The 27,427-nt window shown below is 38.7% G+C and overlaps 4 protein-coding genes and 1 pseudogene across 4 annotated transcripts; all 5 read left to right on the forward strand.

Annotated features, from left to right (window-relative positions):
- The first annotated feature begins 956 nt into the window (after positions 1-956).
- Positions 957-4,920, forward strand: si:ch211-261d7.3 (myb-related transcription factor, partner of profilin). Its single transcript, XM_043260372.1, has 3 exons — positions 957-2,099; positions 2,978-3,403; positions 3,498-4,920. Exons 1-3 carry the CDS (start codon positions 1,793-1,795, stop codon positions 4,268-4,270), a joined length of 1,506 nt encoding a protein of 501 aa, XP_043116307.1. The 5' UTR covers positions 957-1,792; the 3' UTR covers positions 4,271-4,920.
- A 112-nt stretch (positions 4,921-5,032) lies between these two features.
- On the forward strand, positions 5,033-11,899 carry zgc:66448 (uncharacterized protein LOC327401 homolog). Its single transcript, XM_043260369.1, has 2 exons — positions 5,033-5,707; positions 8,195-11,899. Exons 1-2 carry the CDS (start codon positions 5,335-5,337, stop codon positions 11,734-11,736), a joined length of 3,915 nt encoding a protein of 1,304 aa, XP_043116304.1. The 5' UTR covers positions 5,033-5,334; the 3' UTR covers positions 11,737-11,899.
- A 435-nt stretch (positions 11,900-12,334) lies between these two features.
- On the forward strand, positions 12,335-20,902 carry si:ch211-261d7.6 (zinc finger protein 91). Its single transcript, XM_043261390.1, has 2 exons — positions 12,335-13,361; positions 14,518-20,902. Exons 1-2 carry the CDS (start codon positions 12,998-13,000, stop codon positions 18,612-18,614), a joined length of 4,461 nt encoding a protein of 1,486 aa, XP_043117325.1. The 5' UTR covers positions 12,335-12,997; the 3' UTR covers positions 18,615-20,902.
- Positions 20,903-22,321: 1,419 nt separating this feature from the next.
- LOC122360621 (trypsin-3-like) lies at positions 22,322-24,206 on the forward strand. The gene is made up of 5 exons (XM_043261391.1): positions 22,322-22,453; positions 22,631-22,787; positions 23,018-23,277; positions 23,778-23,914; positions 23,982-24,206. The coding sequence occupies exons 1-5, from the start codon at positions 22,345-22,347 to the stop codon at positions 24,129-24,131; spliced, it is 813 nt and encodes a 270-aa protein (XP_043117326.1). The 5' UTR covers positions 22,322-22,344; the 3' UTR covers positions 24,132-24,206.
- Positions 24,207-25,246: 1,040 nt separating this feature from the next.
- Positions 25,247-27,054, forward strand: LOC122359983 (annotated as a pseudogene).
- The last annotated feature ends 373 nt before the right edge of the window (positions 27,055-27,427 follow it).

Here is a 27,427-nt window from a genome sequence, read left to right on the forward strand (position 1 = left end):
TTCAACAAAAAAAAGTTACTTATAGTTGGCACTGTGTGGTGAAATTAAAGATAAATCATTAGCTCTTGTGGGAGCATTGCAGGTGGCACACGAAGGCTATGCAAGCATTAAAAAAAGGACTGAATCTTTGTTGTTTCTGTTATTATTCATTTAAGTATTATATTTTCGGCCTTTATTATCTTTAAGAAAAATGTATTCTAGATTTAGTTCTGCATTATATACACCAGTATCACCAGGCTAGTTGGCATATGCATCCGGACGTTGCCACAAGGGATATATCACAGTTTTAAGTCAAAAGTCCAGTTGCATAAATAGGTCAGCTATATAAGGGAGGTTGATTTTAACCAAAGGGATCCTGAGAAATGTTCACATTCCAGTGAGAGCAAGTAATAAAAGTAGTCCAAGACATTGCATGTTTTCTGAGAACTCTGAGCATCTTCAAGTGCTTCATATGTTTTACCTACTATTTCTCATTTAGACAGGACTTTAGGACGTTTCAATTTTAAGTTATTATTTATTCCTATTACTACTCATTTATTTATGCATTAGTATAAATAGAAATAATCACATAAATGTGCAAGCACCAAACTCTCTAGAAGACTCAGACTCACGTAACATCTGGAGCAGCTAGGCCAAATTTAATTTAGCACCAACCGTTTTTTTTTTTTTGTTTTTTTTTAGCTGCATTTGAAAACACGGTGTTTAAATTAAAAGTAGGCTATTAATTAGTGTTTTGTGTTTTGATAAAGTTAAGGCAAACTTGTAGGCCTAAAGCATTTCACAGCACGTTTTGAATAGCACAGACCGGCTTTATTTTTTCGGTTTTCATTTTTAATGATTTATTTTTCGCGCAAGGTGACAAAATACTTGCGCGTTTAAAAACACTATTTTCGTTTGCATTTCTAAAATATCACAGGGTTTAGAAATACCCACACGGCAAACGTCTCCGTGTGATGTCATATTCCTGCGACGATTTTGGTTCTGTGTACATTTAGGATTTTAAGAGGTTAGCTTTGCATCTATGCGTTTATGTCATTTCAGTATTGTGTTTTAAGCTTTCTAGCCACGTGTCACATTACGACGGTGTGAGTGCGGATGATTTTTTCCCCGAAACTAGAGCTTTCTCGTAATGCGGGCACGTCGCATACATGACTTTTACACGAAGAGCAGTATTTGCTTGAGAAGAGCTAGTGGCGGCTAACGTAATTTATGCGGAATGCGCATCCATTGCGGATGTGGTGCAGAATATATGCGCATTGCTGCGACACAGGTAATTTTGGCCTTTATATCTAAAATATCCCTTAATTAAACAATTAGTTACATGTGATTCCAACTATATTATCCATGCGTTCTTCGTTTTATTTCTCGCCCTCTCCTCAGTAGCCTCGGTTTTTTTTACTTGTCATTGCCAGATTTACTGTCAATTAGAAGAGCTCTAAGATGTCTGCATGTAATGAATGATACAAATACATAATGTCAAACATAACAGAATATCAGAAGAACATCTCCGAGTTTTGCTTTTGGACGGAAGCCACAGGTTTTGGTTTTCTAGGTCTTACGAGATACAGTCAACAAAAACATCGCAGTAATTGCGCAGAAACCGCGTTGATGAACACCGTCCCTTTCTAAAATGACGCGTTAAGCTATTGTTGTTCCGTAGCAGATATCTATTTTTTGTGGCTGTGTATTGCTGAGCCCATTAGTAAGGCTATTCTTGTTAGACATGACAATGAAGCAATGAACGCCTTGCCATGGAACAGCATGGTGGCTTTTCACCCTCCTTGTGAATGGCATGCTGTCCACCAGTCATATTGGTGTGTCTGGAAACCACAACATATCCATGACTGAATACTACGAGGAGGGGGGGTTGCTGTATGAGCACTCACCTCCCATGCACATCAAAGTGGAGTCTCCAGAGGGGCCCTTCGGAGGCGGGGTTTCAGAGGACGGTTTCCCCAGGGAAGATGATGACTCCGAGGGGAGTTGTGACCACCAGAATGGTGGGTTGCCAAGCAGCCTGCCTTTCAATGTTGTGGTTGTGCATCCTAACATAGTTGCGCCTGGAATGTCTTCAGATGACCTCATCCCAATCGAACAAAGTAAGTGTTAACAAGTTTAATAATATGGGATTTTACTTCACTGCTGATGTTACTGTAACGAGTGTTATTATTCCTTTGTTGCTAGGGTTTTACAATTATAGATATAAAGTACAAGTAGATATTTAAAATCATGTACACTAATGCACATGAAGATGAAGACTTTAGTCGTGGTAGTAAAGTAAAGTGTTAAATCATGTTTTTCTCTGTAACGTCCTAATATTAGATAACGTCTATTTGCAGAATCATGTGTGACTGCGAGTAGAATGTTTATGGGTCAGTGAGATGACACATCCTTACAGTTTTTACTCTTTGAACATATTAAACGTTTCAATTTTACAGCCCAAACCTAAAAATAAACATTTTATATTTTTGGTATTATAAAATATATGATAATAAAAAGATTCATAAAATATGAAATTGAGTCATGAAATACATTTTGAAAATTATGTGTACACCTAAGGTGTATAGAAATTGGATTTGTTCAATAATTTGTACAATTTTGGTTTTCTTTATAAATTAAAACCTTGCACTTGCGTTGTAAACATTTGCATTACACATTTTTGAATAGATTTTTAAATGTTTTTTTCCTCCAAAAATAACCCCAATGTGAATACAGAAATTACATTAACTACAAACTTGGTGTTTTGAACTATGACTTATGTTATGAAAAATGATTTATCCTCTTTATAATCTCAGGTATTTTTATTTGCCATTGACACTTGTGCGTCATGCTGCACTCATGCTGCTAGATGTCAGTATTAGTCCAAATAACTTTATTAAACGGTGCAACAAAAGCCCAAAAGATTTATTTGGTGTACCTTTGAATAGAAATACAAAACCTTGTTTTGTGTTAAATGATAATGTACTTTTATTTAAAGACAGGGGTGTGTCTTCAGCATTAGCCGCAGGAGGTGTAGGAAAAAGGAAGAGCCGCTTTAGTGGGGCAGAACTGGAGGTGTTGGTATCAGAGGTGACCCGTTGTGAGGGGGAGCTGTTTGGACCAGCGGGGAGGCTCCGGCGCCGAGAAAGAGAGCGCATTTGGGCCGGAATACTTGAGCGTGTCAATGCTGTCTCTAGAGTACCTCGGACTCTAAGAGAAGTGAAGAAACGCTGGGATGACCTAAAAAGACGTAACGGTGGTAGACTGGCCGACGCGAGACACCGCACCTGCTATCTGCCATCAAGCAGAGGGACTTCAATTTTGGGAAGGCCGTCCCAAGTCAGTCCCAGGCTCCAGCAGTCTCGTCAAAAGCAGAGCACCAGAGCAAAAGCTAGTTTCACTTGTCTGTCAGACACTGATCCAGGTAACTCTTTTTTTTTTGAGGGAAGGGGTTGGATTGATCCTACAAAAAAGAGAATTTTTCTTTAAAGTTTGTTTGTATGTTTTTACTGTTTCAGTTGCAGTTGGAGATGGCTCTGAAAGAGATGGTTTCGAAAAAGACGATGAAGCTGGTGAGCAAGAGGGTGACGATGCAGATGATTGTGAGGGTGTAGAGAACAGCATGGAGGATAAACTGGGTTTGGGCCTGGGTCTTGGAATAGTACCTCCTCCAACATCAGAACGCTGGCTACCTCCTTCACCACTGTACAGTGCGCCGTTCCTCAACGGGACTCCTCAGCCAAGCCCGGAACCATCTTTAGGAACCCACCAGGGTCCGCTGGAGCCCCCTCCACCGCGCACTTCCTGGCTGGAAGATGAACTACGTGGACTGGGAGAAGCAGCCATGCAGCTTGGAGATCGCATGGAGCAGAACCTGCGTGAGTTTGGAGAAGGTTTCAGACGGGATATGCGGACGCTCGTGGCTTCGCAAGAGGCCCTTACAAATAGCTTGCAGCAGAATAATGTACTTTTGCAACGTCTGTTGGGTCTACTTGAGATGCAGCATCAGCCGCCTCAGCAACAAATTCCACAACAGCAACAACTACAGCAACCTGCACAGCATCAACAGCAACAGGAACCTCCACAACAGCAGCCTTATGAACAACTGTTATTGCCACAGGAGCAGCCAGAATTAGAGCAGCAACTCCCAGCAACTGTTCCACCTCTACCACCCCCTCCAGATATCTTAGATGGTACTCGGCACACTGAACCGCCGAATGACATGAATGGAGTAACTCAGCAGCCACGCCGTGGAAGAACAGTAGACCTCAGAAGAAGACGCAGGCGCTGATGTTGCCGTGAGACGTGGACAATTGAACTGTATTTGGTTACAGTAAATTTATTTATTTAAGCAATGTTTTATAAGGTTAACTAGTCGCAGATTGTGCCATGTCATATTGCAGCCACACTTTATGTTATGCCTGTCGCAGATATATAATAAATTGTATAATACGTACACCAAAAAGCTCAAAGCTATATCTAAATTGACTTCTGCACTCTTGTTGCTGTTAGTAAATTACTGACATTTTATGGATCTGCTTGCTTAAGTTTATATATAATAACTGCAAGTTTAGAAAAAAATTCCTCTAGGCAGGCTTAAAAAAACTCAAGATAAACATCATTCATTTTAATTTTTTAATCAAGGTACACGATATCAGTAAAAAATGACATTTTACTTTTGCTACTATCACTGTTTAAGAAAATACATCCAAATGCTGTTTAAGGGACATTATATTGCATAGAATCTGTCCAGTTACATGGAAATAAATGCAGTTATCAAATTTGCTGACTAATGTAGAGATCTAAGGTCGCCCGGTCACTCTGCATGCAATGCAATATACTATTTTGCAAACTTTCCACCATGTTAACGAAAATCACTTGTACTTGGAAAAAAAATGTCTGCCTATGAACAAATTTTAATAAAAGCAATCAATACATTTATCTATAGTTTTCTGTCATCACAGCACATGCACACATAGGCGTTTTCAACATTGAGACGAGGCAGAATATTAGACATTTCTAAAGGATAAAGCGACATTTAATTACAGGAATAAGACCATAGAATACATAAAAATGGAACAGTTGCTAATAAATTACTAATTTATATTTTACATAAAAGATTATCCACAAAAAAGTCTTGCATGCATACGCTAAATACCTGTCTGACCATGGTTGTCAATAAATCTGCTAAGTCTACAAAACTGAAACATCAAAAATCTGAAACGTCAACATCTTTTGAAAGGTGTCGCTTTAAATGTAGTCGCAGGGGGCGCGTGTGACGTAGCGCACGCTTCCAATCAATCTTTGGCTTCCATGTTTTTAGGGGTGGAGAAAAGAGAGAAAAATATGTGAAAAATGGCTACTGTGCAATCTGAATCCGAACAACCATTAGAAGATAAACCCATTAACGGTGCGCTCCGTGAAAACAAACCCGAACTACAACCTGAATCAGCTACAGTAGCCGACTGTGACGCGGAGGTTTGTGCACAAGGAAGCGACGCAAAGGGAACGGCTGACCCTGGCGTTCCGTCTTCACCATCAAGTGAAAATTCACCTCCACATGGCGTTGCTCTTTCACCACGCAACAAAGATGCTTCAGGGATGCCCTGTGATTCTAAATGTGCGGAAGACGAGCAAACCCCGGATGTGCTGCCTCAGATTGATAACAAAGATCTCGTGTCAGCGGAGCGCGAGACGGAGTGCGATCGCCGGCATAATGAAAACATCGGTAAGTGCAACTTCGCATCAAGGGCACGAGCCGCTTCTTGAGCATCGCATAGACTTCTGCTATTTCACACATATATTTAGACGTGGGGAGAGCTTGCAGAAACTCTTGGAGCGTTTTATTCTTCCTGACAGCGATTAATTTCTCTGTAATTGGCCTCTCCTGACCCAATCAGAAATGCGACTGTTATTTAACACTTTGATGCGTGATAATATAGACTCGATTTAGAGGTTTCTAATGAAGAATTTCGTACAACTAAGTAAAATGAGTTTTTATTTTACTATATATATATATATATACGCACACACACGTGGCAAACATAAATATGCAACAAAAACAACCCAAGTAACAATTCATGACATTATTATGAAATTATTAACAATATAAAAGATAGAAAGACATATGCAAGGTGGTTGTTACAAAAACATGCCGCTGTCACTAGGAGTGTGCAATATAGCCTCAAGATTATATTACGATATTTAAAAAATATTTGCGATAATGGTTTTTATGACGATATACAAAAACAATGGACGGCATTTTCCATCCCTTTCCGATGAGCTACAGAACTGTCATTTATGACAGACGACCTATTTCGAAGGTGGCAGAATCAGCATTTTAGTGCAAATGCAGTGACCAGTGTTTAAAAAAAGTCTTTTGGTTACTTCTCACAAAAATAAAACCAATTACCAGGGAATGTAACTATTTTGTTACTTAAAACATGTTAAAATGTCAAATAACTTGGATGGCTAAATATTAAATGTTAAATGAAAAAATTTACACTATATGGAATAAATTATTATTTTTGAACATTGTACACTTATACAACATAATTTAAAAATACTTTTTAACATTCTAGCAGACATTGTACCAACAAAGCCCTATTCGATGTAAAATTAATGAGCAAACTAATATTTTGTGGCCATTTTTGAGGCCGTCTTCTTACATTAGTATTGCAAATAAATGCAGCTTTGCTGAGCAGAAGGGAATTCTTTTAAAACATTAAAAAATATTATAGCTCCCAATTTGAACACTGTGTTTGGATGTTATAAATGGTTTAGTAGAGCTGTTGTAATTATAATTGTTTACTGTCTTTTTAATTTTATTTAAGAGAATAACAGTAATATCACAATACTAACATTAATGAATGTTAATGGTGCTTCTATTTTGATGGAAACCCACAGGAAGTCCTGCTTCTTTTTGTTTACAGCAGCAGATTTATAAGTTACTCAATTTGAATCATCATACAATAGGCTATTAAACAGCAACAACCACCTCTTCCTCTTCTCATGGAAGACATGCAATGCAATACTAAACAGTCTTTTGCTGTCTGTGCTTGCAATCATTTTTAGCATCTTTCTCAGACAGTTTTAAATGCTTCCACACTGCTGTCATGTTTGCTGCAATTTTCTCACAGAGTGCAACAGTCCAGGTCACAAAAATCCCATTAATTTCATCCATAGAGGATTTGTCTTTGAGCTACAAAGTTGTTTATTAAAGGTATATCATATATAATTATTTGTTTATACTTTAAGCCATCAGACTGCATTTTAAGTTGTTTTTAAATAATAATGTTTAACAGTGGAATTCCTGATGAAAAAACTACATTACCCATAATTTTACAAAAGAAATCTCCACCAGTAAAAGAATCACAACAAACAAATCTCCTTAAAATATCTAACTACTTAATTTGTTTTAAATTATTATTTATTTATTTATTAAATAAAATATCTATCTATCTGTCTATCTAAATCAGGGATCCTCAAATCTGGACCTCAAGATTCACTTTCCTGCAGAGTTTAGCTCTATCCCTAGTTAAAGGCACCTGAGCATGTTAATAAGTGTCTTCAGGATCATTAGAAAATCACAGGTAGGTGAGTTTTATCAGCTAAACTCTGCAGTACATTGGACCTCCAAAGCAAGATTTGAACTAAATGATTTAGATTGCTCAATGTTTTTTGATTTTGTCATTTGTAATGCTTAACGAGGATGTAGTTCTTTTATCTTTTTAAAGCCATTATGTACACATTCTCATACTTTGTACTTTATAGCTAATTGATTTGATTCATTGCTTCTAAATCCTAGCAATGACTTTTTAATGATACATATAGTCAAATGAATGAGAAAAGTTTGTCTGAACCCAGGTGTGCTGAAAAAATGGATTAGCACTTTTGCACTTTTTGTAGAGTAAAGGATATATGGTAATAATGACATATTGTACAGCCATGTCACTTGAATTAGCCATTAAGTGGTAAGGCACATACAATGGGTTACTGATGTAGTGAACAATTGTATATGACTGTTTGGAAAGTAGAAATTGGGGACATTGGTGCCAGTGTCATATAGAGTTCAGCGACTCAGTAAGCTTTTGAGTCAAATGTTTAGTTACACTATTTTTTTTTTCTAATAGTCATTTCACTGAACTCTCACAAAAAGAATGTATGCTAACTTACTGACTTATTATCTAATGTATTTCCTGCTATCACATTACAGGGCAAGAAACCGATAAGGAAGAAACGGTGGACAAAACGACAGAAAATGTTACTAAAGAGTCAAAGCATACCAGAGAGGTAGAACACCCACCAAAACAAGATAAAGGTCCAACAAATATAAAGGAGGTATCAGAGTCTCATGATGAGACAAGGCAAAGCACAGAAAAGAAGGTAAGGGAAACAGAAGATCCCAAAAGCATGGAGAAGGTTAAGGACGACGCAGAAGAGGAGGAAGAAGAAAATCCAAAAAGCGTGGAGAAAGTTAAGGACAACACAGAAGAGAACGAAGAAGAAGATAAATCCAAGAGTGATGGGACAGGCATAGTTGTCAAGCGAAGGAAAAGCCGACTGGAATGCAACGAATGTGGTAAAAAGTTCACTCGTCGGGAAACATATAATTTGCACCGTCACTTTCACATGCACCAAGACGAGCAGGCTTCCCTTGTTTGTAAAGAATGCGGTATTACTTTTCAGCATCGAAGTGACCTCATCAAACACCGCAGTATTCATAAAGAAAATAGCCAAACAAGCCTGTCACATTCGAAACGCTCTGAGAGAATATACAAGGAACGGAGGAAATTTCAGTGTGAACATTGCGGTATGTGTTTCTCGACAATGATGCGATTAAGGCTTCATGTTTGTGAACAGAATGTGGAAAAGCCTTTTCGCTGCCCTCTGTGCCGCAAAGAGTTCCAGTACAGGGTGTCCATCAATGCTCACATGCAGAGTCACTCATTAGACAGTCCTTATAGGTGCCGGGAGTGCAACAAAGGCTTTCAGAGTATAGTGACGTTGCATATCCACCAACGATCCCACGCTGCACTAAAGCCATACGAGTGTCCAGATTGTAGTATGGTCTTCAAGCATCGCTACGTCATGGTGGACCATCGACGCAGACACATTGAAGAAAAAGCACACCTGTGCAAAATCTGTGGGAAGAACTTTAAATACAGCAGCCTTTTGCAGCAGCACCAGTATCTCCACACAGGCCAAAAGACTTACCACTGTTCATACTGTGGAAAAATGTTTGCTTTTGCACAAAACATGCGAGCACATTGTCGGCAACACAAAAAGATCTCAGTTAGGCCTGAGGCAAGTATTACAAACCATAATGTATCTCTTGTAGGGCAAGGAGATAAAGAGAAAGCAAATGTTGATCAGCAGCGCAACTGTCCTCTGTGCCCTCAAATTTTTTATGCAGCGCCTGATTTAAGAGCACACATGTTAATCCATGAGGCAGAGTATGAAAGGATGAGTAATGGCAAAAGATTTGATAAAGTCTATGCCTGCCAGTATTGTCCTCTTAAATTCCAGTCAGAATCCATCCTGCAATCCCATTCACAAACACATATGACTAACATTTTAGGTTTAAACACAACACATATCACAAATCAGGTTAAAGCGGTACTTGAAAAGCAGGATGATGTTGGTATGGACGAGGCAGATATTGACAGTATGTCAGGAGTAGTGGATTTAGAGGACCAGACAGAGAAGAAACCATTTAGGTGTCGAGACTGTGGAAAGTGCTTTCGTTACCGGTCAGTGTTAGAGCTTCATATGCGCATACACAACAAGGGTTATCAGTGTCAAGTGTGTAAAAAGTCCTTCAGATTTAGTAGCTATTTGCAGCAGCATTCTATTATCCACACCGGGAAGAAGCCATACAAGTGCCCGGATTGTGGTAAGGATTTTGCATTTCATCACAACATGAAAACACACCAGCGGCTTCATCAACAAAAGCCGTTTCGCTGCACACAATGCCGTAAGGGCTACAGCGATGAAAGTCAGCTTCAGCGGCACATGCTTTCCCATACAGGTGAGAAACCCTACAAGTGTCATCTGTGTGACAAGAGCTTTGCTTTAGCCTACTTGCTCCGAGACCATCTGAACACTCATACAGGGGAGAGACCCCATCGATGCCAGGAGTGCCATAAGTCATTTCCTTGGCTTAGCAGTCTGCTCGTGCATCAAAAGATTCATGTGCGTAAACGGCAAGGTCAGAGTCACGGTTATCCGCTGTCCATACATTCTCAAAGAGGCAGAGTAAGTACTGGCAGGAGAGGTAGGCCAAGGTTAGATCGAGACAATGGAAGGACAGGGCCTCTACCTGGTAGAATCATGCCAGACACACTGTTGCCAAATGTGGTCCCACACCAATCCCGTAACTTCGATGCAAATAGACATGATCGCATGCAGCTTAGATCACAGCACTTGCACACAAGAAGTCATTCCCAGCAGGTTCATTTGCAGCAAGAATGGCAGCTACAAATGGCGCCTTCTTCAGAAGAACTGCTGCACTCTCAAAAGCCTACAAATTTATTGGAAGGCCAGCCAAGCAATGCAGTGCAGATGCAGTGGCCAGGAAGTCATCTTAAGACAATCTTGCCTAAATGTGATGGTCTCCCAGAGCTCATGCACCAGCAGCAACCTTCCCAAGCAAATGTACCACTGTCAGCACAACCTAATCATTACTCGGAGATAAGCTTATCTGAAACAGAGCAAAAAGGCAAGCATTCACAACGCCACGTGGACAGGCCGTTGCTTCTGGATGGAACAAGACAATCACCAAGAGCAATTCAAGACCCACAGCAGTCACAGTGGCCAGTACTCTGTGATTCAGTGCAAACCTCTAAACCAGAGCTGTTCAATAACTCATCAGAAGATGGCAGTGTAACCGACTTAGAAGCACCATCCAAAAAGGAATCTGATAAACTTTCTCATGATTTGCAGATGCCAAATTCCTCTGGTCTGGCTAAAACGGAGCTGGGTCAGACTGGTGGTATAGTCCTACCCGCTGGTGCTTCCAGTCTACCAAATACCACTCCGTGGGGTATGAAAACATCTTTAGAAATGTCTACATCTGTGGGCTTGCAAGAAATACCTGGAGAGTCATTAGAGAAGCAGCAGAACAGACTAATCCAGCACTTGCCTCAGCAAATTCAGGTTCCTCAGCAGCTTCTTCAACAACAGCTTCATCAGCAACAGACTCAGATACCTCCTACTTGGGTTAGTGCAACTCCTGCAACCCAGATGGGACCTGTGAACATGTCATACGCAGCAGCTCGTTTTCCCCTTGGGGACAGACCTCCAATTTGGGGGTTTCAGGCTGCTCCCATTGTTTCCCAGACCCTTGTAAATGGACCAGTTCAACAGGGCCACATCCGGGCACAACAGCACGTAGCTCTGATTTCTGGTCAACAGATTCCTCTAAATCAGCCATCATCTTTTATCACACCACCTTTTCCTCCAACAGCTTTAAATATACCTGCACCGCATCCAATGCATTCAGTTGGAAGGCATCTTCCAGGTCCATTACCACAAGGCATCTTCTTTACCTCACAGGGCACTATAAATGAGATGCCAATCATTCCACAAGTAACAAACTTACCTCAGTTAGCCCAACAAACTGAGCCACACAAAATGGGCAATAAAATGCCTTTTTCCCCAGATCACCTGTTTCAGTGCATGATATGTGGTTGTTCTTTGCCTGGAGAACTAGAATTACAGATGCATTATATGCAACATGCACAGCGAGATGTCTGAGTTTGATTTTAGAAATTATAAACTTACAAAACAACAATAGCTCCGTTTAGACTGTCTCTTTGCTGTTTTATTGTACATTGCTGTTAAGCTGCTGGAGTGTGTTGAAGATTTAAAATGTATTAATGTTTTTATTCGGTTATTAAATTTTCCAGCTGAACATATATCCTAGTTTCATGTGTTTTGTTACCCCCATATACAAACCATATTAACTTAATCAAAATATTTTAAAATACTTTATAAACAACTGCAGTGTTATTTATCTAGTTGCTAAAATTGTAGCCTACTTTGTCTTACAGCAATGTCATAAACATCTTGTTATTTAGAAGTAATATGATGGTGTTTAAATATGTTTGCAGACTGATGGTAGTGTGTACTTTACTGTATTTGTAAATAGAAGAGGTAATACAATTAAAAGTTTATGAGTTTGTATGCATTTATTACTAGATGAATATGTAAGACTTTCATATTTTCCTCCCTAGTAAATTATTATTTGTAATAATAATAATAATTGATTAACAGAGGTAAAAAAGTAAATAACAAAAACACAATTACATGTAATTATAAACTGTTTTTTGTTTATTTTGGTACTGTACATGAAAGCATGTGTATTATCAGCAATAGGCTACATCCTTCTACATTGATCCACAATCAATCTCAGAATGTTTTTGTCTTAACTGATGACACTCGTAAATAAAACACTAGAATAAACGTTTAAATCTTATAAATCTACTAATCCATATTATATGATGAACACAAATGAACATTCACCCCAGCCCATTTATATATAATTAATAGAGGAAATCAGGTGGACAGCGTTTTCCACTATAGACGCAGATAAATATAACAACCAATAAAATGAAATGAAATGCACCGTGTAAAGTTAAAAATTAGATTATTATTTCGAAAGAAACATGACCCGACAAATTATAAACAATGTCCGGGCCATTAAGCTCCGCCCATCTCCACAACATTTATATATATGTATTTATATCTTATTGTCCACATAATTTCATTATTTTAGAATCGTATACGATTCTATTGCAAGGTTGTAATATATAAATATTAATTTGTTATGTACGTAGACGTTGCTTGCTGACCTTCCTGGAGCCACAAGAAACGTAACCTAATTAATATTAATAAGCGAGGCTTTCGCCATAGTAGGATTCGAAAGTTTGCCTACCCCCAACAACAACACTGTCCTTTACCGCGAAAAGTGCGGCTCTTTTTCTATCGAGGAAAGCTTGGGCTGGCTACAGCCATTATGGCTGCTGTTTACGCTGCAAACGATGTTAGTTTGCAATCCAGTAATGAAAGCGTGTCCTCTGAATGTGAAAAAGGTGCAGCCCAAGAGATACACATCGATCCAGTGAGCAACAGCAAACCCAGCAATGCTAAAAACACGGACGGAGAAATGGAATTAAGTCCCAGTGGCCCTTCACTGGAAGCCCAGGACCACGCCGAAGTTGTTGCAGACAGTGCTGCAGTTGCACCCGTGAAGATTAAAGTAGAACAAGCGGAGGAAGATGAATGTGTAGTTGTACATATAGACGAGGTCGAGGAGGAAAATCTGGCTGATATGTCCACCAATAAAGGAGACTCGTCTGAAAGAGATAGAAGTGCAAAAGGTAAGCAACTTTTTTGTTGATGTTGACAACACTGACCTATCAGTTCCTAGCCACGAGCTATCTTTTTACCTCTAAATAAAGTCACCTAAACATAATTTCACGTCTTCTCGCACAATCTGGTCCTCTAAACCTTGACATCATATTTTGTTCTGATTGAATTGGGCAAATGAAAGACTTGCAGCTTAATTATTATTGGTTATAATTTGCGCTAAAACATAATTAATTCGCACGCGTCGTCACAGGGAATGACAAGACGGCAGCTGTACCGCATGCCCACGAGCAATTTCTGTTTCATGTCCTTCTTGCTGCCTGTCATATTATTTCTTTGTATAGGGTTGACTGGTTTTTGGCTAACATTTCACAACGGTGAGGTTTTCGTCTTGGACTAAATAAATTGTATGTAATTTCAAACCAGGTTCGCAGTCACTGTAGTAGATGTTGGATTCTGAACTGCTCCACCTTAAATGATTTTGCAGTATTGCCATGTTGCCGGTAGATGGTAGGCTTTACTCACGTTATAAATTGCGCATGTGCGAAATAGAAAAACAGAAAGAATAAGTGAGTGAATGCATGTTAGTTTAATGATATGTTAGCACAATTTCCAGTGTTTGTATTTATCTGTATAATATATTTGGGGAACTTATTTTAACATTTTGTTAGTGTCATAATATTATGATTGTTGGATATGTGGCCATGTGGTCGATATAATTTAAGGTGGAACAAATAACTCGACGAAGACGCTGAATTGTTCTGTTGTTACCTGGCAACAGAGCTGCAAACCAGATCGAATTAATTTACAGCTGTGCCAAATGTAATCAATGAGATCATTCTAAGCATTTTTGTTTTGTAGTTTTATGAATGTGTTTGTTATTCTCATTAAAAAGTTGCTATAAGAAAGGTTGTTTTCCTTATTTCTTTACTCATTTAATTTGCATAATTATTTCTTGATTAATCTTCGTTTTTTGGTCTAATTTGTGACCCTAAATCTCTGTGCTGTTAAAGTGTACCGGAATAAATAAGATATTTCCACTTTAATATTATTATTATTATTATAGTACTGTTTTTTTTGTTTTTTTTGGCTCTATATATTTACTTATCTCTCTTCTCTAGCAACAGACATCCCATTGACCTCTCAATTTCCCCTTTCTGCTTTTAGAGGATTGGCCATTTCGCTGTGAGGATTCCAGTGAAGTCTTTGGGAACAAGGAGGACTGTCTAGAGCATCGCAGCGAGCATATTCACGATGGTCCCATAGTCTGCCTGGACACAGATTCGCAATGGGATGACCTGCTTATCTCGACCGACGGAGGACGGAGAACGTTGTTCTGTGCTCTTTGCGGTCAAAAGTTTTCAAGCTCAAAAGGCTTTTTCAGCCATCAACTGAAGCACCGCAATCAAGTCATTAAACGTGGGATAGGTAATGGTGAAGGTGCGGTAAGGCAGAAGCTTTTCGAATGTAAGGATTGCGGTAAAGCCTATTCCACTGTAGGTCAGTGTCTCAACCATCAGCGTTCTCATAAACAGGCCTCAAAATCTGTTTTTCATCAGCTCGCTCATCTAAAGAAAAAGTCATTCCGGTGCCCCACCTGTGGACGCTGTTACTCTCGAGCTTCAGCTCTTGATGCGCATCGCCGTTGTCATGAGGTGAAGCTAGTGAAATCCAAAAGCTGTGAAACTGAGAAGCTTCATGAAGCTCCAGGTCAAACTGAAGACCGTGGCACAAGCCCTGAACAGAACGAGGAGCATGAGCAAAAGGTTTTTCAGTGCTTGTGTGGCAGAACTTTTCGCACCATGTGTGGCCTTGGCACGCACCAGAGATTCTCAACCAGCTGTTCAGATGGAAAGGTGAAGGAGGAAATTAAGCATCCGTTTGTTTGTTCTGAGTGCGATAAGACCTTTGTTAGCTCTGTGGCTCTGTTGTGCCATCAGCGTTGGCATAAAAGACGGGCACAGCTTGGCTGCAATGGCCAGCCGTATAAATGTACAGAATGTGGCAAGGTCTTCACCTCACTTACGTTCTACAATAAGCACCAGCGATTGGTGCACAGTGAAGAGCTGCCAGCAAAATCATTCCTTCATCAAGTTATCCAACTCAAGAAGAAAGCTTTTGAGTGTGAGGAGTGCGGTCGTCGGTTCTCACGAGCATCTGCCCTGCAGTCGCATCAGCTCTGTCATACCGATGTCTTCCGGGACGTCATGGAAAAGAAGTCTGAGATGAATACCGCCACTCAGCCAGTGAAAATATATCAGAATGATAATGCCGACAGTGTTGTTTTTCATCCTCAAGACTTATCGCATACTGAAGTTCAAGAGAAAGATTTTAACTATAGCGACAACGTAGAAGAGCATGAGCCCGTAGATGGTGATTATGAAGTTGTCCATATCACGGCTTCAGATGATTATGAGAACAACAGCAGTCTGTCTCAGGATCAAAATCCTGATCTCGAGTTAGTGTGTGAATCAGACCACGAGGAAAAAGATGTCTTGGGTCAAACTGAATGTACCTCCTCCTTGCAGTTAAATCCAGAAATTGATGTCAAAATTGTACAGATTGATTATGAACACTTAAATGATGAGCCGTTAATAAATGCAGAACTAACAAGCAAAAGAAGTCCTCAAGAGGCAAAGTATAATTGTCCACATTGTGATCGAAAATTTGTCAAGGCTTTGTCCTTGCGTTGCCACATACTTTGGCACAAAGGATGCATGGGGAAAAAAACTGATGGTAGGCAGAAGTTTGACGTATTGACACCAACTAAGAGGACACTTCTAACATGTGAGGTTTGTGGTCATGAAAGTGCCTCCAAGAGTGCTCATTATTTTCACATGGGCAAGCATGAGGATAAAGTAGCATATAAATCTATTTCCTATCAACTTGCAAATCTGCAAAAGAACAATATTAAATGCGAAGAGTGTGGCAAGTCTTTTTCCAGACTGTCTGCATTGCATTCTCACCAGCAGCATCACAACAATAGGAAAAAGACCTTTGCTTGCTTGGAGTGTAACAGGAGCTATGCGACCGCAGGTGGTCTGTACAACCACCGGAAGGTTTGCACTGGAAGTGCCAAAGACGAAAATAAAAAGAATTTTAACCCAACCAAGTCACTTTTGGGCCCAAAGGTACATCACTGTAAAAAGTGTGGTAAAGGTTTTTGGTCATTGGGAGCTTTCTGTCATCACAAGCAAAACCACTTGGAGTGTGCAGATGTCGAGACGAGGCCCACAGGGACGCATGAATCAGAGAGCGTTCACATTCGTCGCAGGAAAAAGAGTCGTAGGGGTGGTTATAGAAAAGTGCACCGTATGAATTCAAAAGAAGAACATAAATGTGAGGTGTGTGGCAAATCATACCACATGCTAGCTTGTTTTCTTAAACACAAGCTTGTCCATGATCAAGGTGTCCAACCTGCTGTCAAATCATTTGACTATCAAGTCCAACAGCTGAAAAAGAACTCCTACCAATGTCCCTACTGCGGAAAAGTTTTCTCCCGTGCCATGGCCCTCCAGTTTCACATGAAAAGTCATGGCTTTGAAACGGGCCTTCCTGTGATTGACTCTGACACATCTGAGCAACTTCAGTGTATGACATGTTGTGTTTTTTTTGCATCTGAGTCAATACTACAAAATCATCAGAAGCACTGTTCAAAATCAGAGGACAAAGTGAAATCTCCAGAAGAATCCGCAAAAGTAGAGATAGAGGAGCAAAAATCTGAAGATGTTTGTGACTCTTCTCATGTGGCTGATTCTAGAAAAGAACAGAAGACTTCTTCGACTCCAGATTTGAAATATAAGTGTCAGGACTGTAGCCGAAGCTTTTCGGTAATTGGTGCGCTTAATTTTCACAAGCGCATTCATCGCAGAGGTCACCAATCTAAAAAGCTGAAATCCCGTTCAGCAAAACAGTTAAAGCTTGGCAAAGTAAAGTCAGATAATTTTCCAGGAAAATCGCCTTTTGCTTGTGGTGAATGCGGAAGATATTTTCGCTCCAATTCGGCTCTTGGCACACACAGGCGGTGGCACAAAGACAAAAAATTTGCCCGATTTCTTTCAAAGACCAATAAGATACGCTCAAGGAAAAGTGTGGACGGTGGACCATATTTATGCAATGTATGTGGAAAAGGCTTTTTTTACCTTTGTGTACTTCGACGGCATCAGCTACATCACCCTCCCATGGAGACTCTACCCCAAAAAGAGCACGAAGTTGCAGAATCAACTGGTGGTTTCACCTGTCCAGATTGTCAGATGTCTTTCCCAAGTGGGTCTCTTCTAACAACTCACTTTGCAGAACATCACAGCAAGCCTAACGAGAATGAGAAATTGCAAGCTGAAATCATCCCTACAGATGAGTTGGGGCCACCCATCAAACAATTGTACACATCCAAAACAAAAGAGAAGACCAAGGTGCAACACCATCAGTGCCCCTACTGCACCAAGAGCTTCTTGAACATACGTGGCCTTCGTGCACACAAATGGCAGAAACACAACAAGGTTAGCAAACAAACCACTGCATCTCTAGAAGAGCGCTTGGCATATGAGAAACCCTTTGCTTCTCAAGGGGTTGTTCCGAAAATGTTGACTAAGAAAGAGCTGAAAATGTCTATGGAGGAAGAACCCATACAGCGTAGTCGAAATGCAGAACTCACAAAATGTTTTTTCAAATGTGATAAATGTGCTAAAGCGTTTCCCAGTGAGGAGCAGTTAAACACTCACAAAGAGGTCGCGAAGACTCGTCCGCATTGCTGCGCTCTTTGCTGTCGCGGTTACTGGACTGAAAACCAGCTTCAGCAGCATCTCGCATGGCACAACGAGGTACGCCGACGTCTCCCAACCGAACTGCGATACAGACTGAGTGCTTCCATGTCACCTGGGCCTTCAGATAACCTGCAGGATTTATCACACAGATCTGAGTCTATAGTCAAGCTGCCTGTGGCTCTTGTAAGTCCACAACTCAATAGCCATAAATGTCAGCAGTGCGGAAAAACTTTCTTATCACCACGTGCTCTGCAGCAGCACCAGACTCTTCACAAAAATGAGGAGCCGTACCATTGTTCTTTGTGTTCACAGACCTTTACTGAAATCAGAAGTCTTATTGACCACCATCAGGAGTGCTTGGGTGATAAAGAGCTGAAAGACAGGTACTCTACTACCTCAGTAAGAGACGCTCTTCACCTGACATGCATTGAGTGTGGGATTTCCTTCAAACAGGAAACGGAACTGCATCAGCATTACATCGATCATGCACGTGGGTTCTAATATGTGTAAACATGCATTTACTTGCAAATACATTGTTTACTGCACATACACTGATTTAATGTAGTACTTGATTCAAGTTTGTTACCTGCTGTGAGTGTTTGTATACAGTCGAAAAAAACTGTATGTCTTAAAAGGAAAATGCCACAATCAGCTTTTAAATTCTACATTTTTGCTGAAATTGTAGAGAGAAAGATATCTGCTAAATGAAAAACATGATCACAGATGTCCTTTAAACCAAATAGTGTGTTCTAAATATTTGCATAATAATTGCATATTTATAGTATTCCCTTTAAAATCCCTTCTGGGAAGTGTGTCAGCGTATTTAGTTTTTTTTTTTTTTGATTGCCTGTGCTTCATTCTGTCATGTACTTTAAAAGTGCTGTTAATTTAAACTACAAATGTGTTAGATATTGGTTGTACATGTTATTTAAAAAAAGTAGATTTTTTGGGGGGAAGTATTACAGCTTGGTCTTGCTGGACGTTAATTTGTGATTTGTACAGCATCTGTTCATGCCCTTGTCATTGTTCCTTTATTGCTATTGATGTCAGCATAGCATAATCCACCCTTCTATAACATTTAGGTTTTGGTTTTATGCAAAAAAAATGTCATGTTGTTGACAATTTTTGGGTTTGAGGTTTAATGTCTCTGACAAATATTATGACTATCCAGTAAAGGATTGCCTAGATAGAAGTTCCCTGTATAAATTCCCTCAAGTCATGTTAATGGCATTAAGAATGTATGAATAAGATGCAAACTGTTCAGTAGAGGCAGGGTTATTTTTATACGTGTGACATGTTGAATCATTAAAATAGCACATCATTTGAACTGGAAACCCTCAAATTGAACAGTTAACATTCCATTTTGTCAAGTCTTTGCTGGCTGGTGTTTGTGAAGGTTTATGGTTTGTTAATAAACATTGATTCATTTTCTAAAATTGCGAGATTACACAGGTATAAGATATACATATAAAATTACACAATAGGTACAAAATATGCATGCACCTAGATGGAAGAGAACTGATAAAGTAATAATAATTGTGGATTGAAACTTGTATTGATGTATCATCAAACTTTGGACCTCAATAAGTTTTTACTTGCACTGAAACATAAGTTGAACATGGTCATTTCAAATGGTCTCTCCCAAAATAATACTGTATGTGATATTTGCTGATAGATACAGTGTGCACTGAATCCCTTAAACCTTAATGAGTTTTAAGACAGATGGTGTCTCACTAACTGGCGGTTGTTTCATGTTGGTATGATTGATTGTATTTTCCCAAATCTGCTTCTGTTTGGTTTTCTAATAATTATAGGTTTCCACTTTAATGTTTGAAATGCACTGGATGTAGATATTTAAAATAAGAAATTAAATGGTTAATTTCAATGAAATACTGTCTTTATTGTTTTGCCTTGTAGATAGGCCTTGTTCATGTTGCTCATAGTCTTGTTTATTCTCCGACACCCACTCCTTCTTTAAATAGCGGTGGGAATAAACCATTTTGGTGGTGCAGTATTACTGAATGGTGTGACATATTTACCCATTTGCCCTTGAGATGGCTTTTCCTTTTCCAGTGACATCACTTCTATTTTTTTTCTGAATGATTTCACTGGAAAAAAATACTGATAAATAATAATGTGAATAGCTTATTTTAACATTGAATAAGAGCAGTTTTGTGAAACCCTAGTATGTGTATTATGCAGTTTGTGATATACTAGTTCTGTTTCTAAAACTACATTGTGTATCTTAACCTAACTGATGCTAATAAGACGCTTGCTAGATATAGGCAACCCTAAAATAAAGATATGTGTGTGTTTCGGCATCCTTTTTTGTGCTGACTGCTGCAGAACTGTCCGGAGAAATGTCTTATGTTGCCATCCTTGTCGGGGATGGGTGTCTGGAGACACCTGTTTGGTTTTGCTTCTGGTTGCTGACACCTGCATGATCACTTGATATGCTTGCATCCATACATGGAAATTGTCTAAATATGTGTTATAGACCCAATGAGATGTTTGCTGACTTATGCATTGATACAATTAAACATATTTATTGGTGGCTGTAAAATGTACTGCACAGTGGCCTACAAACTCCACACAAGTATTATATCTGACTTCTGCTGATGAAACTAAACTATTTTTCTTCATGAATTTTCATACTTCATTTTGATTGCATCTCACTCCTGGCCTTCATTCAACACCTGGTCCTTGGACTTTAACTTAATTCCCTTTACATTTCACACACTGATGGTGAGCGACAGTTGTAATAAGATATCAATAAATCATGAAAGTCAACAAAATATTGGTGTAGGTATTCATTTTGTTTTGGTCTTTTGAATTTCGTTTTCTCCAGTAAAACTGCAGTACACTGTCTGGAAGGCCTTCAGATTTTATATCCGTGAACATGAATGAGAGAGGAAAATGGAAAGGACAATGAGATATGTTCCAATAAAGAAAAAGTGATGGAAGAAAAAGAAACAGTTGAAGATGAATCCATTGATAGTTCTTGTCAGATAAAACTCTTCCCTTCCCGTCCTGCTTCTGATAAGCTGTTAAAGGAATAAAAGTCAGTGTATACAAAGACACAGTATATATCTGCTCTGTATGTGGAAAGTTCTATTCCTTCCTTCAGTCTTTCAGAAATCATCAGAATCTGCACATGCTTACAGTGCGACAGCCTGAAATCCGCTGTGAAAAATCTTACACTTAATTTTAACACATTTAACACTTACATTTAATTTGAAACTAAGTAAGCAGTGTGTGCCTTCCGACCTTCACTGTAACGGTGTCATAAATCAAATTTTGCCTAATTGGCAAGTCATTATCAAATACATAAGCAGAGGCCTTTCTGGTGTAATGTATGTGCTAAAGGTTTTAGAAGTTCAGTAAGATTGGAAAAACACTTGCTTGGCCATGACAACACAAAGTGACGCTACCTTAACTGAGAGCTATTTAACCATCATTAGTGATTTATCGGACATCTCATCAGTTGAACCACAAAAACGTTTAAAAGCAGAACAGGAAGAGATTTTGCAGGTTCAGGAAGGTGACTGGGAGTGTACTGAATGTGGTGCACTGAGCTTCACATAAATTATATGAAGCATGCAAGTGGGGAAGTTTGATACACAGTATCTTACTTTAAATTGCATTATATAATATATTTCTCTGTGAGTTCATTTTAACGGCTTGGATGATGCTAATTAATAACAAGATTGCCTGTTTTGCTTTTGGACACCTTGTAGGCCTTCTTCACTGCTTAACATTAAACTAGTGTATTTTAGATACACCTTTTAGTTTGATAGGAAATGCACAAGAATTTACACTAATGCCAAATTACTGCTTTGAACTAGCTGTTTATGTCAGTTTCTTTCTAGGTTGGCTGAGGTTTGTGTATTTTTTCTTACAGAATATGGTTTATTGCTTTTAAGTTTTGAACTGTTACTTGTTGCTGGTTTGACTTAAGTCAGTGCATGATCAATACACAATGTGCTGTTTAACAGTTAAGTAAACAATATAACTGACTCCCTTTAAGCTGTGCTATACTAAAAAGTAAAAAAGATAAATAAATGAAAAGCTTTAGACATGTACTATCAAATTTGTATGTTACCTTGGATTTATCATGCTCATGGAAAACAGTGTGATAAGAACTGTTGTCCCAGGTGCAATTTTTCTCTTCTGAATCATTTTCCATGATATTATTGGTTGTTCCGTAGTTATCATTCACTTAAAAACATAAATGCTATTCTTGAACTGTACAGAAGTCTACTCTCTAAAGTTTTTTGTATGTGAGTACTCATCCACAGCAATGAAGAATATTGTGTTTGCTTTGCTGGTTGTGGCTGTGGGTATGTAGATCTATATTATTAACCATTATGCCAATTGCTTAGTCTTTAACATGACATGTTAACCAGATGAAACTGCAAATATTACAAAGAAATACCATCTAAAGCAATCAAAGCCAATTACATTGTTATTTCCTTTGCTTTATCTTGGGCACTGTTAACAATGAATTTTTTGTGAAGCTTGCAACGCAGATGATAAAATCATTGGAGGTTATGAATGTTCAGCAAACTCCCAGCCCTGGCAAATCTACCTTACTTATGATAATGGGCAACGCTGGTGTGGAGCATCTCTGATTAATGAAAGATGGGTTGTTTCTGCTGCTCACTGCTATGTTTCGTGAGTATATCATACGTTTTATTATGGTAAATCTCACCGAAAATTGTGTATTGTGAATCACTCAAATTGTTGATCGTAAAACGTAACAGCTGCAGGATTTCTAAATTAATGGAAAAAAACGTTTCATTGAAGATAAGTGCATTAACCAATCATTTGAGACTCTCTTCCATAGATATTGCTGATAATATTTGTACTACAGCACAGTAATGTGTGAGTTTATTGTTAAATAGAGCTTCTCGTCTTACTGTCCACCTGGGAGAGCACAATGTGTACGTTGAAGAAGGCACAGAGCAGCGGATCGGGGCAGAGAAAGTGATTCCTCACCCAAAATATAACGATTTTTCCTATGACAATGATTTCATGCTGATCAAGCTGAAAGAGCCTGCCGTTTTCAACCAGTATGTGCAGCCAATCTCTCTGGCAACCAGCTGCTCTTTTGCTGGGGAGCAGTGTTTGGTTTCTGGTTGGGGCAATCAGATCACCACTGGAGGTGAGATAATGGAGGCTGAGTAATAAAAATCTTCAGTGTTTTAAAACATTTAACACAGTTCAGAATTTTTCAGATTGATTGAAAGATGTAATAAATCTCCATCATATCCTAAAATAGTGTACTATTTGAGATGACAGCCATTTGTATGTGTACGGAACAAAGTCAGATACAGAGTATGGTTTTATTCAGTCATAGGATATGAAACATGATTGAGCCATCTTTATCTGCATCTTATCTGCATTAATTCATTCAAGAATCAAATGACAACTACTGTTTATCACTGTAACGCTAATTTTGGCAGTCATACAACAGATAATCATTTGGTGGCTGTTTAGTTATTTACGTTAAAGCATCTAATATGTACATTTGTTGTATAAAAGCCTCCGTTTACGACTACCACTGCTTGTATAATATACTGTAATGTAAAAGATTTATTCAACAATTCATTATGTACAAGATGCAAAGATTTAATGTTGCTCAAATGTTGCTCGTTTTCTCAGTTGACTATGCTGACAAGCTGCAGTGTCTGGATTTGCCTGTGCTGTCAAGGTCACAGTGTGAAAGTGCGTATGGATGGCAAATCACTAATAACATGTTCTGTGCTGGATTCATGGAGGGAGGCAAAGACTCATGTCAGGTAGTCATCGTCTTTAAATGTGTTGCATATTTTCATACAAAACACTTACCTTATTTCACTTTCCCAGGGTGATTCTGGCGGTCCTGTGGTGTGTAATGGAGAACTGCGAGGAGTTGTGTCTTGGGGCTATGGCTGTGCTCAAAGAGGCTATCCTGGGGTTTATGCTGAGGTCTGCCGCTACACAGACTGGGTCCAGTCCACCATAGCTAGCAATTAACTATTTGCTCAGCTAAGTTGGACTGTAATCAAAATCAGCTTGGAATAAATAAAAGTGTTTCTGTCCTTCATTTTATATTGATATGGTATTATTCTTTTTTTTTTTCAGTCATAGCTGCTACCAGCCCAAATTGGTGCAACACTGTGCAATTTCACTACAGACAAATTTCAGACTATATTGTAGAGATCCTGTAGCAATTGTGAATCCACACCCTGACAGCCATAATTGTCAGCACTGTCATAAATCATTATTGTCACTGCATTACAGCAGCAACTGATAGTCACGCAACTTCTTGTTTTTTATGTTCACAGTCCGACTTGAAATATCAAAATATCAAATCTTACTGACCACCAGCAGGGGGTTGTATGGTAAAGAAGCAAGTAAGGATGACATAATGTCAGAAGGTTATTGTTGCAAAATGAACAATGTGATCATCACATGGAGAGGTACTAAACCACCCTGAAGGAGTTAATTTTGCAATAATGGCTGACCGGTTGTGCATTACCATGCATATTACAGTTCCAATTCATCTGAAAGCAAATCATCAGACATGAGTTGCTCTGACTCCTCAGACTCCAAATCAGATAAAGATCAATACCAGAAACATCATGGATAAGGCACAGGGTGAGAAACTAAGAGCAGTAAGTGGCAGTCTGAGCTTCACATGCACTGAAGTGTGCAAGACAGGAAGTTTGATATATGCTTATTTTTAGGTATCATGTGCCCAAAACACATCATATTGTACAATACTCAGTAAATAGCAGTCCTGGGACCCCTTATACACTGGAACATAAAGGACATAGCATAAATGCATGCCATTGTGCTTGAATCATTTTAATAATTCATTCAACAATGAAGCAACACATGTTTGTGGAATTTGTATTAATGTGCAGCAGACGCTTATTCTGCAGGTTAAAATAGCTAGGATTGGTTCTGATCAAGATAAAATGAAAAAAGGATGACAATTACAGCTCTTTGCATGACAGAGAATCATCTGACTTTAGTGATCATTTAGGTGAGGCACGTAAAGATATTTAGCAAGACTATGAAATTCAGACAGACTGGGCGTGTTTTGAATTTGGGAGTATGAGTTGCATATGCATTAAATAAGCCATGCACGTCGTGTTTAAATATACTTTGTTTTATATGCTCATTCATACTGCTTTTGGATACAGCCAGGTTTCCGCTGACTGCACAAGGTATTCATTTATTATTATTTAGTAAGCATTAATATCTAGAACTAACACTTAGCACTTATTTAAAAACTGTACTGCTATTCCTGAACTTTGCAGAATCTCTTTCTAAACCTGACTTGACTTCTCCTCCTCTCCTTCACTGAAATGAGGACCATTTTGTTTGCTTTGCTGGCCATGGCTCTTAGTATGTAGATCCTCTCCTGTTAGTTATTGTCAGTGTCAGTTGTTATAGCTTCTAGCCACACTGACCTACAAAGTTTCTTAGATAAACTTTAATTTTACTATGATACATATTACTACATTTTTATTGTGCTTTTTTATTCTCTTTGTAATTCTCAATAATAATATTTTTTAATCTGAAGCTTTAAGCGCAGAAAAAAAAATCATTGGAGGTTATGACTGTCAGCCCAACTCCCAGCCCTGGCAAGTCTACCTCTCTTCTAATGGCCAACGCTGGTGTGGAGGATCTCTGATTAATGAAAGCTGGGTCGTTTCTGCAGCTCACTGCAAGAAGCCGTGAGCCTCACTTTTATTTATTTATTCATAAAAAAAAAAAAATGATATGATATTGTTTATTCTTGCCTAATGTGTACTGAAATTGATGGTTATAAAATGTAACAGTGGCAGGGTTTTCTACCTCCTTTTAGTAGAAAAGGAGAGGTGAGCAATGTTGCTGAAAATGCTGTTTTACAGCACAGTAATCTATGATTTTCTTGTCAAATAGAGCTACTCATTTTACTGTCCACCTGGGAGAGCACAATTTGAACACTGAAGAAGGCACAGAGCAGCGGATCGGGGCAGAGAAAGTGATTCCTCATCCAAAATATAACAATTATAATTCTGACAATGATTTCATGCTGATCAAGCTGAAAGAGCCTGCCGTCTTCAATGATTATGTAAAGCCAATCCCTCTGGCTTCCAGATGCTCTTCTGCAGGCGAACAATGCTTGGTTTCTGGATGGGGCCATAATGGAGTTGAGATTTTAAGTAATTAAATAATTTTATGTATTTATTTGCAAAAAATCAATACTTATAGTTTTACGTACAACAATGTATGTAAAATGTTTTTACATAGCTTCAATGTTTTTCTTTTTTTTCCTTAAGATGGAAATCCTTCTGTGCTGCAGTGTCTGAATTTGCCTGTACTATCAAGGGAACAGTGTGTGCATGCATACGGTAATCGAATAACTGAAAACATGTTCTGTGCTGGATTCATGGAGGGAGGCAAAGACTCATGTCAGGTACCTCAGTGGCTCAGTCTTCTTTTTTATTTTACTGAATATTTTCATACCGACTCACATATTTCTTTTATTTTTCCTATTTTCTTCTCAGGGTGATTCTGGTGTGTAATGAGGAACTGCAAGGAGTTGTTTCCTGGGGTAAAAACTGTGCTGTACAAGCCTATCCTGGGGTTTATGTTGAGGTGTGCCGCTTTAGTGACTGGACCAAAAACATCACAGCTAACAACTAAGTGTTTGTTGAGCCCGGCTAACAGCGCCATCTATTTTTCCCTGAAATATCTGCAATTAAATTCTGATTCAAACATGTCTATGTATGTCTGTGTTATATTTTTAAAAATAAAGTATTTTTAGGTTTTTTAAACCAAGGTTGCTTTCAGGTTAATAATGTAAATCTGAAAAAACGGTTCCAGTTTTTGTGAAATGTAGACAATATGACAATGATAGTTCTGAGAACCATTGATGATGACTGGAAATTAAAACTACAACTCCCACATAGATTTGTGAGTGATGTCACGCAACCAGCATCTCAGTGTTGTAACATAGCAATCTGAAAATATAAAAAATAAAAAAGATAATTGCAATCGTGATAAAGTCAGTAGAATATTTTTATATTTCATTTAAACAAATAGGCCCCACAAATTATAAAGGAAAAAGTTATTTTATCCTAGATCTATAAGCGGATTGCATGGCATTTGGGGCTACACTTTTAGGCTATATTGTACAGATCCAAGTCCTGTAGCCATAATTGTCAGCGCTGTGATAAATCCTTCTTGTCACTGGATTACATCAACAACAAGAGATACATGAACTCTGTGTTCCTTTGTGACTTGTGATATCAGAAAATACATTATTAGAATCG

The sequence above is a fragment of the Puntigrus tetrazona genome, chromosome 16 (assembly GCF_018831695.1).
Source record: "Puntigrus tetrazona isolate hp1 chromosome 16, ASM1883169v1, whole genome shotgun sequence".
In the NCBI taxonomy this organism is placed as follows: Eukaryota; Metazoa; Chordata; class Actinopteri; order Cypriniformes; family Cyprinidae; genus Puntigrus; species Puntigrus tetrazona.